Source organism: Seriola lalandi, unplaced genomic scaffold (genome assembly GCF_002814215.2).
Source record: "Seriola lalandi dorsalis isolate HSWRI2012SDOR001 ecotype SW California unplaced genomic scaffold, Sedor1 jcf7180002054972, whole genome shotgun sequence".
NCBI classification, from domain to species: Eukaryota; Metazoa; Chordata; class Actinopteri; order Carangiformes; family Carangidae; genus Seriola; species Seriola lalandi.
The window spans coordinates 5591365-5604868 of NW_019525660.1; the positions used below are offsets into that span (position 1 = coordinate 5591365).

Sequence of the window (13504 nt, forward strand, 5' to 3'; positions counted from 1 at the left end):
GGTAACACATTTTGTACCCTCTGGGGTTCCTCGCGTCCAAAAAAGGACACACAAAGAAAATGCTATAAAATCATCATATATCAATATTTTTTTCTGCTTTTTTTGCATATATCTCTTAAACCACTTCAGTTCTGCTCAAACCTATGAAATGTTTATTAGTTTTCGGGATTTTAACCCTTTAAATGCCAGTTTGAAGACATGTCGCCTCTTGTTTTATTAAAAAAAACAACACAGAATATGAGATATTTCCCACATAATACATGATGGAGGGATGTGACATTGTTTTATATCAGAGTCTTTTATATCAAGACATTTCTCAAAACCAGAGTATGATCAGGGTGACTTTTGAACACTGGAAATAAATCATGTACTCATCCCGGCAGTAGCCCCCGTGGCACTCAAAATTTCCCTGGAATTTTCTAGTATGTAAATATGTTTTGTATTTGTACAGAGAATTTTTTTTTACAAATCTGTGAGAATCCTGCGAGACCTCATCTCCAAAGTAGGCGAATGATGCTCAGAGTCTGTAGAGCTGCAGACCTGCCCTCAGCGGCTGAGCTTTGGCCACCAGCCTGAGCCATCTGCACATTCTAATTCTGATGTACATGAAGCCTTACCTATTACATGTCCTTGAGTTACGTGTCCTCCAAGAAGGTCAGCAGCGACCTGGCAGAGTTTCATGGCTCCTGTCTTCAGGTACTGAAGGGTCTTCTTGCAAAGTTATTAGCCTTGTTCTCCCCACAGAGTTTCAGCCTGATGATGGGTCAACACAGATCATGCCTGCCGACCTTGGAGTCTGTTGCCTCTGACATTTTGGACATCTTAGTCTACGGTATTAAGCAAATATGCCAGAAGAAGAAATCAAGACAGTTCGAACACAAAAAGACAAAAGTAGGGGCGTTGAGTAGCTCAGTTGGATGAGCATCCGCCCCATGTGTAGAGGCTACAGTGCTCGCTGCAGTTGGCCCCGGTTCGGGTCCCGCATCGGACAGCCCTTGACTGCATGTCATTCCCCCTCTCTCTGCCTCCCCATTTCCTGTCTCTGTCTACTGCACTATCAATAAAGGCACAAAAAGCCGGAAAAAATAAATAAAAAAAAAAGAGACAAAAGTAACAGAGGAGCGAGTGAACTCTCAGGAAGGAAAGAAAGACCAATTTCCCAACCAGAGAGAAAAGACAGCAGAATATGATACCCAGCAGAAGCGGACAGCTAGAGCGACAACAGGGACAGATCGACTGATCAAACTGGAGGATCTGATCAGGGAAGACAAACTGTCTAGCTCCTGAGTCTGGGTGGGGCATAGGGCCTGATCCAGATTTTTCGATTAGGAAGTGAGAGTAGTAGTGGTTTTTAATATTTTTTTAATTTTTATGTGTGGAAAATATTGTCAAGCAAAAATATTTATCATAGCAGAGTATTTTTACATAGTTTAAAACATGTCTGGAGAGGCACTTTAATCTGCCTTTAGTTTTAGTGTCTCCAAAGTAGAAAATAAGATGAATTATATCAGTTTCACTTTTCTTTTAGGACTAAACACCATAACTTTGGTCTTTTGTTCACCCAGAACTGACTTGTCTCCACCACTTGCATAGTGCTGTGACCCTTTATTCATTAAATAATATTTGTAAACATCAATTACTTATTTTTAGATGAGAGGCTGTGTTGTATTTCACAATTTGTCAAATAAAACTCTATAACTCTAAAAATACAAAGCTCAGTGCCTGTGTAAAATCTGAATAAAGATATTTCAAACTTGGTGTCTTCATTGATATGAGATGAAAGAGGCACACAGTATTGAACCAGTGATTTGATATGTTTCTCTGCTTATTGTCTAAGTGTAATTAAAACTGCAGAAAACACATGTTGTGACACATGTGTGACACTCTTTGGACACTACAAATACAGCAGAAATACACATTTAACAACATTTAGGGGCACAAGGCTTAATTTAACATGCATGATGCGTATTTTATCATATGCTGTTACAACCCGGCTCACAGGGGAAAGGGAAGCAACACAAAACCCAGTTGGTAATAGGTATAAAGTTGTTTATTGTATCGTAAATAGTAGAAATAATGGTTTATATGAAGAAAAAAAACACAAACCAAGGAATGGGGCCGATGGGTGCTGTCCAAATCAAAAACAGAATATAACAAAAGGAGGACTCTTTATGAGCTAATCAGTACAAGGAATTATACACTTGAAAGTAAAAGGAAAAACAAAACTGGCTACCAAGGCCGACTAAAGAACCAAAATACACCGGAAACAGCACCCCTGCACCTAGTGCTTTTAACAATACAAATGGCTACCAGCAGATAAACCAGCAAAATTGGTGGCAGTATTAGATCTAAACCTGACCCCACTTCCAGGCTTTTAAGATTAATAGCAGTAGGTCACAAAACAAAACTGTCGCACAACAAACGACCACTCTGTGCTATCATAAGGTTCACACTCTACAAATGTTCTTACAACAAAGAGGCGAGCTGCCACTAACAGTCAGCTGCCTCGACTGACAGACGGGCCGGAGCTTTATAGCTGGGGGTTCCTGATTGGGCGGCAGGGATTGGCCAGCTGCAGACAAACCGCACCAATTAGGCTAGAGAGGGTGGAGCATCCGTGTGGACAGGAGCAGGCCGCTTGGCAGGCAGCCTGGTAAACAGAAAAATTAAACACAACAAAAGAGGCCAGAGTAGCGGCCGTAACATATGCAAATAAAGCATATGTAGCAGGTAGTGTGAGATCCCTTCCAGGTCACCATGGGGTTTAGTCACACCTACGTGTTGGTTTTAATTGTTAACCAACACGTATGTTGTACGTAATAGCTATATATTTACCCTAATGCTACTGCCCTCTCTCTTTCTGCTGCCTGGTGACCCTCCAGAGTGCTGTCGCTGCTCTATATATGTTCGTTTGGTTATTTTGTTAGTTTAGTTATTGTGTTTTAAGTGTCTGTTTTGTTAACGGTTTTGCTTAGTTTTGTTGTTTGATACATTGCTTTGCACTTAGTCTTTAGTTCATTTGGTGTTTTCTGTTAGTTGTTTCTTTTGTTTGTACACTGTTGGCCCTCCTGGCGTTGATTTGGTTATTTCCCCCAAGAATGTATACCCCTGCTGTGACATACATACATGGTTTTCTGTCCCTGTACAAGTGCTGTAGGTGCGGCAGTGAGCGCAACAAACCTGACGGTGTAGGGTTTGGTCGTAGAGTTCCTCACCTGTACTTCACCACCCCACATAATAGTGTGTTTGGTCAATTTTGCACTTCCTTCACTATTTATTTGCATGCCTTTTGTTGATTTGGACAGATTAGGTCTTGAAGCACCTCTTTTATATTTTCTATAGTTGTTTTTTAATTACCAACTTTAATACATTTTATTTTTTTAAATATAGACCTTTAAACCTTTTTTGAATAAATGTGTAATCTTGGGGGAAATCCTTGTCTCACTTCATTTTCTTTTCTTCATCTGTATCATTAAGGGATCTCTGGACTAACTGGTTTTACTGGGGTATTAAAGGGGTCACATAATGACTTGAATGCACAGATAATACTTTCTCATATCCCTAAAAAAGGAGATGTTAATTTCACTGCTTTTTGTCCCAACTACAACTGGGTTCAGACCTGCTATGGAGACGATGTTAAAAATGAATATGGCTGCTCAGTTAGCACATTACGACTGGTTCGGTTTTTACATCAATTATTTTATTCTCTGTCAGTCACACCAACTAACCCATGCGGCTCTAATGAATGAAGATCTGGAGAAGAACCGAATGACAAGAGAAAAGCAAGAAGAACAAGGATGAATAAAATGACATGTAAACAAAAATAGTCAAAAATGTTTTCTTTCACAGTAGATGAGATATACACTAATGGAACCAGCCTTATTAGTCACAACCTCAGTGCTATGATAAAGATAGATGTGTTAAAAACTTATTTTCAGATCTAGTAGAAATAAGGCTAACTGAATACTGAAGTGTTTCCAGTTATTCCAGTTGTTCCAGTGTCTACCATTTCCACTACCTGGGGAAACTACTCACAGCTATCAGGGAAAACAGAAGCACTATCCATTTCTGTTTTGCTGTAATTTAAGCCTTCATTTTTTCATGAAATTTCAGACAGAATTGCATTGTGAAAGCAAGGCTTATAGGGAACCAATCTAAACACATGATGGTGCCATTATTCTACAGCCATTACATTGTGCAATCAACATTTTTCATAATGATAAAAAAACGTGTCTATTGCCACTTTAAATAAGTGGCAAGTATAAGTGACACCAGTGGCAGTAACACATGCAGTCAAGTGTAAGTAAGTGCAGGTTATGAGACAAGAAGAGATTTATGTAAAAAAGTCTGACCTTTGCTCAGCTCAGAGGAGGGACTGCAGCCCAAATGTTTCCACTCCTGCATATACCTGCACAGGTAAAACAGCACAATATGACACACACATATCACAGAATAATACAGTGTAAGATGTATAGAGAGGGAGTGCCTTGCAGAGCCTTTCAGCACAAACACATAAGCTCTGACCCAGTTTAACAACTTTTGAGGCATCTGAACCTCATAAATGTTTTCTGTGTACAAGTTTACAAGCAGCGGGTCTTACTCCTCAAAGTTGAGAGTGGTGATCCAGGCCTGGAGCTCATCCAACTCCCACTCCTCTACCTCATTGTCCTCCTTCTCTTCAATGGTGTATATCACTTCCTGGGCTGAGTTCCCCACCAGAGTCACCATGTCTCGATGCACTGGATTAGTCTGGAGATGACCCTCGTTATAACTGTATGTATGGGAGAGAGCACATTTCCTCACAGACACATCTGCACAGCAGTACAAAACTTGCCCAAAACTTTGTGAAAGAAATAACAGAATCCAAGGAGGTAAAAATATGAAAATGGCTACTGAATTTGTATATTTCTGTGACAATTTGTGGACTTGCAGTAACAACAACCTGTCAGAAATAAAATACGGTCCTTGAATCCCTTCTTCTGGTAAAGTTTTTACCTGACTGACTGATTTACTTGAGTGTCCTGCATAATGTAGCGTCCAGCCTTGTGACAAACAGCTCCAGATTCAAAAGGAGAACAATTTGAGACATTTAGTTTCCATGACAGAAATGTGCTGTTATGATGGACACAGCATTATCTGTCTCACCTGCCATGTTTTTTTTATTTTTTATAAATCTGTCCAAAGCAAACCTCTCCTTCTTAATGACAGAAAGTCTACTGGTTTTCAAGGAAGATCAGCAAGCCCTAGAACTACTGGACCAGCACACAATTAAGGTGGAAGTGGATTGTGTGAAAAGATATGCAATGTCTCTTCTCCATCGCAAAGGCAGCCATGTCCTCCATGCACCCAAGTGGTGAAATCAAGGTGATGTTCCACCAGATTAACCTGCTGCCTAAGGACAAACCCTTGCTTCGCTTCCTTTGGAGAGCCATAAAGAAGGAGGAGGAGCCGAGCGTGTATGAGTGGCAGGTCTTACCATTTTGGACAACGTGCAGCCCTTGTTACGCTACATATGCTCTCCAGAGGCATGTAAAGTCAGGGCAATGATGACGTCCTAGATATTGTTGAGAAAGCTTGCTATGTGGACAACTGTTTGCATAGTCTCACATCGGCTGATGAAGCCAGGACCCTCATTGATCAAATGTGTGAGTTACTATTTGCAGGAGGATTTGAGATAAGGCAGTGAGCAAGTAATGTTCCATCAGTTATAGAGCATCTCCTTGTGGAAGCAAGAGCAGCCAGCCCAGAACTGTGGCTTTCCCAACAAGCCAAGAACTACAAGAGCCGGCTTTGGATCTTCAGTGAAACTGCCTTACTGATCGCCTTGGATACAGACATCGGTCAGTTGAGTATGGCCAGCCAACATTGAGAAATGTCTACAAGGTCATGGCATCACAATACGACCCACTGGGATATCTCATACCATACTCAACCCAAGCTAAAATTCTCATCCAAGAACATTGGAAAGCTGAGGTTGGGTGGGATAAGCCGATCCAACCCAAAGCTCTACTGGATAGATGGAGATGGTGTGAGGATGAATTGGTGGACCTGCCACAAGTGGAGATGACAAGATGCTATGTTCCACCACATGCCTCTGAAAGAGCATATGGTGCATTTGGCTACTTATGAACACAGCATTGCCACGGTAATATCCATGTAGCATTTGTGATGGCCAGGTCAAGGGTCAGCCCACGTAAACGAATCTCCACAGTTAGAGCTAGCCAAGGTTCTGGTTACTGAGCTATCCCTTCCCTCCTGTGATATAACCCTATGGACCAACTCCTCGACAGTTTTGACATGGCTCAAATCAGATTCATACCGCTATAAGGTCTTCGTTGGTACCAAGGTTGCTGAAACACAAGATCTTACCGAAGCATCAACCTGGAGATATGTCAGCACCTCAGACAACCCTGCCGATGACCTTACCCATGGCAAAACCCTCTGTGAACTGAGTCAAGCAATCTGTTCGAATCAGGGCCTATGGTTTCTTTTCCAGCACCCGGGCACCTGGCCAACTCTACGGATAGAAGAGGCCCAGGAGGAAAATGAGGATGAGTTGAGGAAGACTGTGTTCTGTGGAAACACCACCTGTAGTGGACAGAGTATGATGTCCATGTCTGACATGGATAGCTGGGGAGAACTCATTAAGGCCACCCTCCAGTTCCTTCATGGGGCGGCCAATGGTTAAAAGAACCTTGATGCTGCAGCTGCTGAGCTGCATAGCTGCATCTTCTGAAACAAGCTCAAGGTGATAGTTTCCCAGAAGAGGTACAGGCTCTAGCTGCTGGTAAGCCCATTTCCAATCAAAGTCGCCTATTCACCCTCACTCCTGAATATGATGCAGACTGATAAGGGTTGGAGGGCTATTCTACAGAGTGGAAGGTCTGGACCCGGATGCTATACACCCTATCATTCTAGCCTCAAAACACCATATAACTGGTCTCCTGATCAAAGACTACGATAATCAGCTACTACACTCTGGCCCTGAACAGGTATTTGGTGAGATAAGAAAGAAATATTGGATTCTGAGAGGAAGGGAAGCAATCAGGCGGCACCAGTACAGCTGTGTAGAGTGTCAGAGGTGGCGAGCTAACCCGGTGATTCCTCAGATGGCAGATTTACCCCCGGCAAAGCTTCATCTGTACAAACCACTGTTTTGGTCTACTTGAGTAGACTGAGTTGGCCCTTACAATGTCAGTGGGCCGACTTACTGAAAAGAGGTCGGGAATATTATTCAAATGAATGATGATGAGCTGTGTGCATCTCGACCTCTTGGACAATGTCGATACTGATCCCTTTCTAATGGCCCTAGTTGGTTTATTGCACACAGAGGCAAGCCATTCTATTGGACAGAGGGAACAATGTCCATGGAGGAGCAGCTGAACTCAAGACAAACTTTGCAGCTCTCAAAGCCCCCATCAGAGAGCTGTTGGTGGGTGAAAGGATTGAGTTCTGGTTTAACCTTCCAGGTTCCCCAGATTTCAGGGGCACCTGGGAGCGAGAAATAAAATCTGTTAAGAGCGCTCTCCAGGTTGTGCTGGGTAACCGAACAGTCACAGAGACAGTTTTGCAGACTGTGCTGATAGAAGTGGAGGGAGTCCTCAATGCAAATCCCCTTGGATACATCTCTTCCAATGTTGCTGACCCTGATCCGGTCAGAACAAACCTACTGCTTGTGGGACGTCGTGATGCATCACTCCCTCAAGCAATCTATGCATGCAGTGATCTACTCAGAAGACAGCGATGGCAACACAACCAGATTCTGGCGGACCATTTCTGGTCCAACTTTTCGTCACCATCTGCCTGACCTCCAAAGGTGACAGAAATGGTGGGACAATGACAACTTAATCACCGGACAGGTCATGATGATGGTTGATTCTCAACTGTCCCCGCCCCAATGAGTTACTGGCAGGTTGGTCAAGACCTGTCCCGGTGTGGACGGTCGCATCAGAGTGGTTGAGGTGAACATTAAAGGACAGACATATCTTTGGCCTGTTGCTCAGCAGGTGAAACTGCCAGCATGGGAAAATGATGAGGACACTAACCCAAGTAATGGGTAGACTGTCCTTTCTGAAGTGCAAATTTAATGCTTACATTTGAGGGCGGCTGTGTCAGAAAGTATACTGGTATTCGTTTTCATTATTATAATTGTAGTTCAGCATCCTCTATAGAGTTTTTTTATGAGTTTAATCTGTGCCCACTTGCCGTGGTTGATGATGTCATACTTCCCTGAGACGAGTCTGGTATCGCCCGGTGCATTTTCCGAGGGACAGCGGTGGTGTTTACCTTATGTGTGCGTTCATGCACAAATGTGAGTAACATCTCTTTATGGTTAATGTTGGACAGCAGAATATTTTATATAATATAATTATCAACTGCTTTACTATTATTCTTTCTGACATTGTTCCCTTGAGTGTTCAGTTTTCGTAATGCATAATCTTCCTAGCATATTGTTTAAAACGGAGATTGGGGTCTCCAGGAAATTAGCTGGTTTAGAGTGAGAAGGTACAGATGTGTGTCCCGATTAGAGAACACAGAGATGGACTTCCTGTTCAGTTATGACTGATTTATTCTGCTGCGGTCTGTAATAATAATACAAACAAATAAAGGCTATTAATACAGCAAAAGCAATGCAATTAAAATACTTCAACATAAAGACACAATCATACAATCAATATTACAGAAAGGACTGTATTAACTAACAAATGTATTGACAATTCAAATGTATTAATGACCAATAAACATAAACACACCATCTCCCACGAGGCTTATAAGCAACATAAATTAGCTTACTAGCATCACTAGCATTCCAGCACACTGCCCCTCATGGCGCCCAACTCAGCTCAAACACAAAGTGAACAAATATACAGTCTAGTACTTAATCTATAATATAACATTGTACAACTCACCTTTTGTCATTTACACACAGCAATAAATCGAGGTAATGCAGGTAAAAGACCCCTACTGGCCAGGGAAAACCCTCCAGCAATCAGCAGCCACACGGACTGAGAAACTAACTAGCTTTCACGACACCGCAGCACACACGACAGTAGCTTACTTCCCTTATGTTTGTGTGTTGCCTCTAAGGCATTTCTGTTATTCATTTGTAATGTGTGCTTTAAACAATTCATTTATATGTGATGTTGTTAAAAGGAATTACTGTTAAAAGGTTAAAAAGGTCTATTGAGAGGATTTTATTTTGAAGTTCAAGTCACCGATGATGTCACTTCCTTAAAGGTCACCTGTGTTGGTTCATTTCCTGTTTATAGTCCTTTTCCTCTTGGACTAAGAGTGAGGCAGACATGCTAAGCATGTGCTGGAGCTAAATGTAGCCATCCACTGAGAAACATTGTACAGGCAACGCAGTAAGTGTATACATTTAATGTTTGCAGTGTTAAAGAGCATAAATCGTGATGATCGCTAGGAAATATATTTTATTTACAATTTAAAAAGGATTCGCATTTGCTTATGCTGTTTACACATTTAAAAATCATTCTGCTGGCTATAATTCATTGTGCCAATAATTATGTTAATTCATGTTTTCAGTTGTTTAAAATACAATATTTGCTGTATTTACAGTTTTCACCAAACATCATTGAAGACGCCCGAGTAAACAGTCAACTCTACGACTACGACTCATGTTTTCATTGGACATGGTTTAACTTGGTGTTGAAACAGAGTTGCTACACTCTGAGTGAGAACATTACAGTTTGCCTTATTTTGCCTATATCTTGCCTATAATATTGTGTGTTATGTGTTATGTGGGAGCACATGTTCATATTATTACCATCTGTATTTACACTGTTTCACCACTAGAGGGCTCTGTTTACCACAGAATTCTTTATTATGGCAAGGAGTTGAATTATAGTGTATTTCTCTTTGTAGATTTTCCATGTACAAACCAAAATGTTTAGATTCAATTTAATCAGCTTATTTTATTTAACTATTTGAAATTACTATTAATATGGTATTCATTTATATATATATATATATATATATATATATATGTGTTTGAAAACTGATAATGTATTTTAATTTCTGTTTTACTCACGACCACATACACATATACACACACACACACGTACACACCTAACTTTAACCATCAACCAATGCCTCCTAACCTGTATCTGTTCAACTAAAGGTCATTAGAACTATCAAGCCAGCATCCCAGAGGTAATATCTCTATCACACTTAAAGACTTAACTCAACATATGTACATAGTCACCTTTGGACAAACAATTCTAATGAGGGTTCTTCAACTAAATTTTTCCATACTACGATGATTCCTCAATTCACAGCACATGGAACACAAAATTAAATTAATCCTCAACAACACCAATACCAATAACAGACCACAAACTGTTGTTCACAAATCCCCCTGTCTATCTGCTTACCTCAGTGTACAGGTGTAAGGTATCAGGTCTCATCTGAGCATACAGAGACCTCTGCCGATCCGTAAATTTCATTTTATATCTTTCTGAGTTTCGGCCTACGGATCTTTAGTCATTCTTGTTGGATTGATTCATGTTCATGATTCATGATTCATTTTCAACAGGGATAACTATGTGCCTTTCCTCTGGTACCTGAACAGGTGGTTCACATCTCTGCCTCCCATCCCATGGCCCCTACAATGGCCTACTGCAGTATGTTGTGTCTGCATGGCACTACAGTCAGGGCATTCTAAAACCATACACTACTGCAGCATAAAAATCAAGCTCAGGAGACAGTTTCATTTTCTTTATCACAGAACATAACTCTTCCTGCTGATTCTGACTTTACTTGTCTTCCCCCTTTAAAGCTCACATATTTATAAAGGAATTGATCCACACTCAAACATATGGTTACTCTGCTGTTCATGTTGCTTTCTTAAATGTGTAATCTGTTTTTTCATCAACCAACCAACACAATGTCATCAGCACAGAACAAAATACCAAAATTCTTATTGTTAATCAATATGACTAGATCAGTCTATAAAAACTGGGGGAGAGCACATCTCCCTGCTTTAACCCAAATGGAGTAGGAAACCAGCGAGTCCTGAGATGACTGAACTGCCAACATGCAGCTGTACAAGGATCTGATGGCAGTATAAAATTCACCATCAATTAATTAGAAGTTTTGTGACCAAGCAGCATGTTGTGAGACAAGCCTGAGGTCAATTAAAACAAGATTCAAGACAGCTGAAATAATAGCTTATTTCTCTTGCGATGAGATGAGAAGTTGAGCTTGTGAGCAGTAAAAGTTTTCTGAGCTCAGTTCAATGCACTCTGCTAGTTAACATGAGCTGCAAAAACTCACATGTGCCTCAGCCATTCAATTTTCCTCCTCTTCCTCCAACTGTCCACATCTTGCTGCCGCTGCAACCTGGAGAAGTGAAAGTCCTTTTTCTTGTTCGCTCCAATCTCCATCGGCTCACCGATGGGAACCACCTATCAGAGAGAATAAGCAGTGCACAAACACAAAGTATATATATCATCTGCTCTGAAAGGAATCTCCAGTCTGAAAGCATTACATTTCAGCTTCTACACTTTTTGGTAAGGGAAAATAGCTGCTTGTTGAATTTATCATTTTAGTTCAGAGGGGTCAGGTACATTGCAGAAAAGACAACACTGAGTATTGCATATTTAGGACTACATGGACGAAGAACAGGCAGAACATGATGACATGTTCTTGCCTTGCTGAAGAAGAGCCTCCAGCTGTTGTTCTCCACACGCTGGTACCATCGTGACCGGTCCTGCTGCACCAGAAGCCTGCTATTGTTAGTCCACCGGGACACAGGCCTCTTCATGCCTGTCTGGGCGTAGTCCTTTGGGCTGCTGGCACACAGGTCTGCGATGGGCCGGTGGGTAAGATCTTGTAATAGATGTTGGGGGGAAAGGTAATCTGAAGACAAGTTGTTAGCAGGTACATCTTGAGGAACAATATACACATTCTTTAGTGTAGACTTGCTGACACCTAGGAACAATTCTATAACCCCACTGAGTTGGCCCCTTGATCCTTTGATCAAGGAGCAACTACTTACCTGTCCCCGTATAACACCCCTTCTTCCCTCTTACATCACCAACGCGTCATTGTGTTAACAGCATCTTACCTGTAGATATGTTGATTCAGTCTAGGGGCCCTTCCTGCCCTATCCGGGGATATGCTGATCCAGCCTAAGAGCCCCTCCTACCCCCTTGATAACTTGAACCTAGGTGTTACGCTACAAAACCTCTAGAGAACATTACCTTTTGTTTCTAACCTCCTTTCCAACTTGTTACCCTGTCTGACCAAAAGTCTGTAACTCCAGGTATATGCAAATACAGTTGTCTATCCCTTTGTCTTCAACTGTGTAACTGTCCCCCTGCCCTTCACTCTGGGTCAGTCTACTGCCTCAGACCCACTCTGTGTCAGTTGGCTCACCGTATCCTGGGATACCAATAAACTCACATCACTACAGCAAACTTGAAACTAAGAACTTGAGTGAATTTTCTTCAACAGTCTCTGTCATCACATTCTCATAGGTACTGAGTGATTTGACACACTTACCCCTCCAAGTCGAAATCTGATGAACACGCCAGCAGCAGCATCCAGCAGCTCTGCCTGCCACAGGGAGATGTAATCTCACTTTTCTCTTTCTCACTCTTTCTTTCATTTTGTTTTTATTTTATGAAAATCAATGTTGCTGTTACCTCTCTAGGATTGACAGCTCTGAGGATTGACTGTGGATCCTGCTGGTTGCAGTGGCTGATTAGCTCTTTGAAATAGCTGAAGACCTCCCTGCACTACAGTTTAGGTGGGAGACAGAGTTTTACTATGTGTCTGTGTACATTAATTGCAGCATGTACAAGTGTATGTGTGTCCACAGCAGTAGCAGAGTACCCACAACATATCTTCTCCAGGCCTTCTGAATTATTCTGGCTCCTATCTGCTGCAGTGGCTCCTGCTGGGGTTCCTGCTGGGGCTGCTGGGGACCTCCCTCCTGTAAACTGGAGGTGTGTCCAGAAGAGAGAAGGGGATAAGGAAAAGGCAGACAGTCAGATGCACTAAGATTTCCTCTTTTACTCTAACTGTGTGTGGTGAATTCTGACATCTAAAGATATTTACTCATGTACTATCTTTAAGTACAGTGTTGAGGTATGTACTTGTTCTTAAATTAAGTTTTTTCATTTTCTGCTGCTTTATACTTGTCAAGTTATACTTTTTACTTCATTACCTGTATTAAACAGGTGCAGTTATTACAGGCAGAGATTTTACATACAAAACATATGATCATTATTCATATTCATTATTCTAACTGTATATAAAGTAGTTAGCTCCATATCAGCATGAAAACAAAACATATTTTATCAGAAACTGTATAATACATTTAAGGTAAACACAAGAAACTTGTGCTACAGAAAATGGACCAGACTCAGTGAATAGCTCCCTAAGCTTAACATGTCCTATGATAACTTAATTTAGCTATACAGACTAATGAGCAGTGATAACTAACATGTCTTTGGGGTCATCAGGTGGGAACCTCCTT

At 41.4% G+C, this 13504-nt stretch overlaps 1 protein-coding gene and 1 pseudogene across 1 annotated transcript in view; one reads left to right on the plus strand and one right to left on the minus strand.

The window, feature by feature from the left end:
* Positions 1 to 13504, plus strand: part of LOC147817124 (uncharacterized) — a 189146-nt pseudogene that overhangs the window by 143259 nt on the left and 32383 nt on the right.
* cunh11orf65 (chromosome unknown C11orf65 homolog) overlaps positions 4285 to 13504 on the minus strand; it is an 18068-nt gene continuing 8848 nt past the window's right edge. Inside the window, 8 exon segments of the mRNA XM_087171743.1 lie at positions 4285 to 4408; positions 4601 to 4771; positions 11296 to 11426; positions 11672 to 11847; positions 11850 to 11880; positions 12526 to 12579; positions 12669 to 12761; positions 12863 to 12965. Coding sequence (XP_087027869.1) covers positions 4315 to 4408; positions 4601 to 4771; positions 11296 to 11426; positions 11672 to 11847; positions 11850 to 11880; positions 12526 to 12579; positions 12669 to 12761; positions 12863 to 12965 — 853 coding nt within the window. The 3' untranslated portion in view covers positions 4285 to 4314.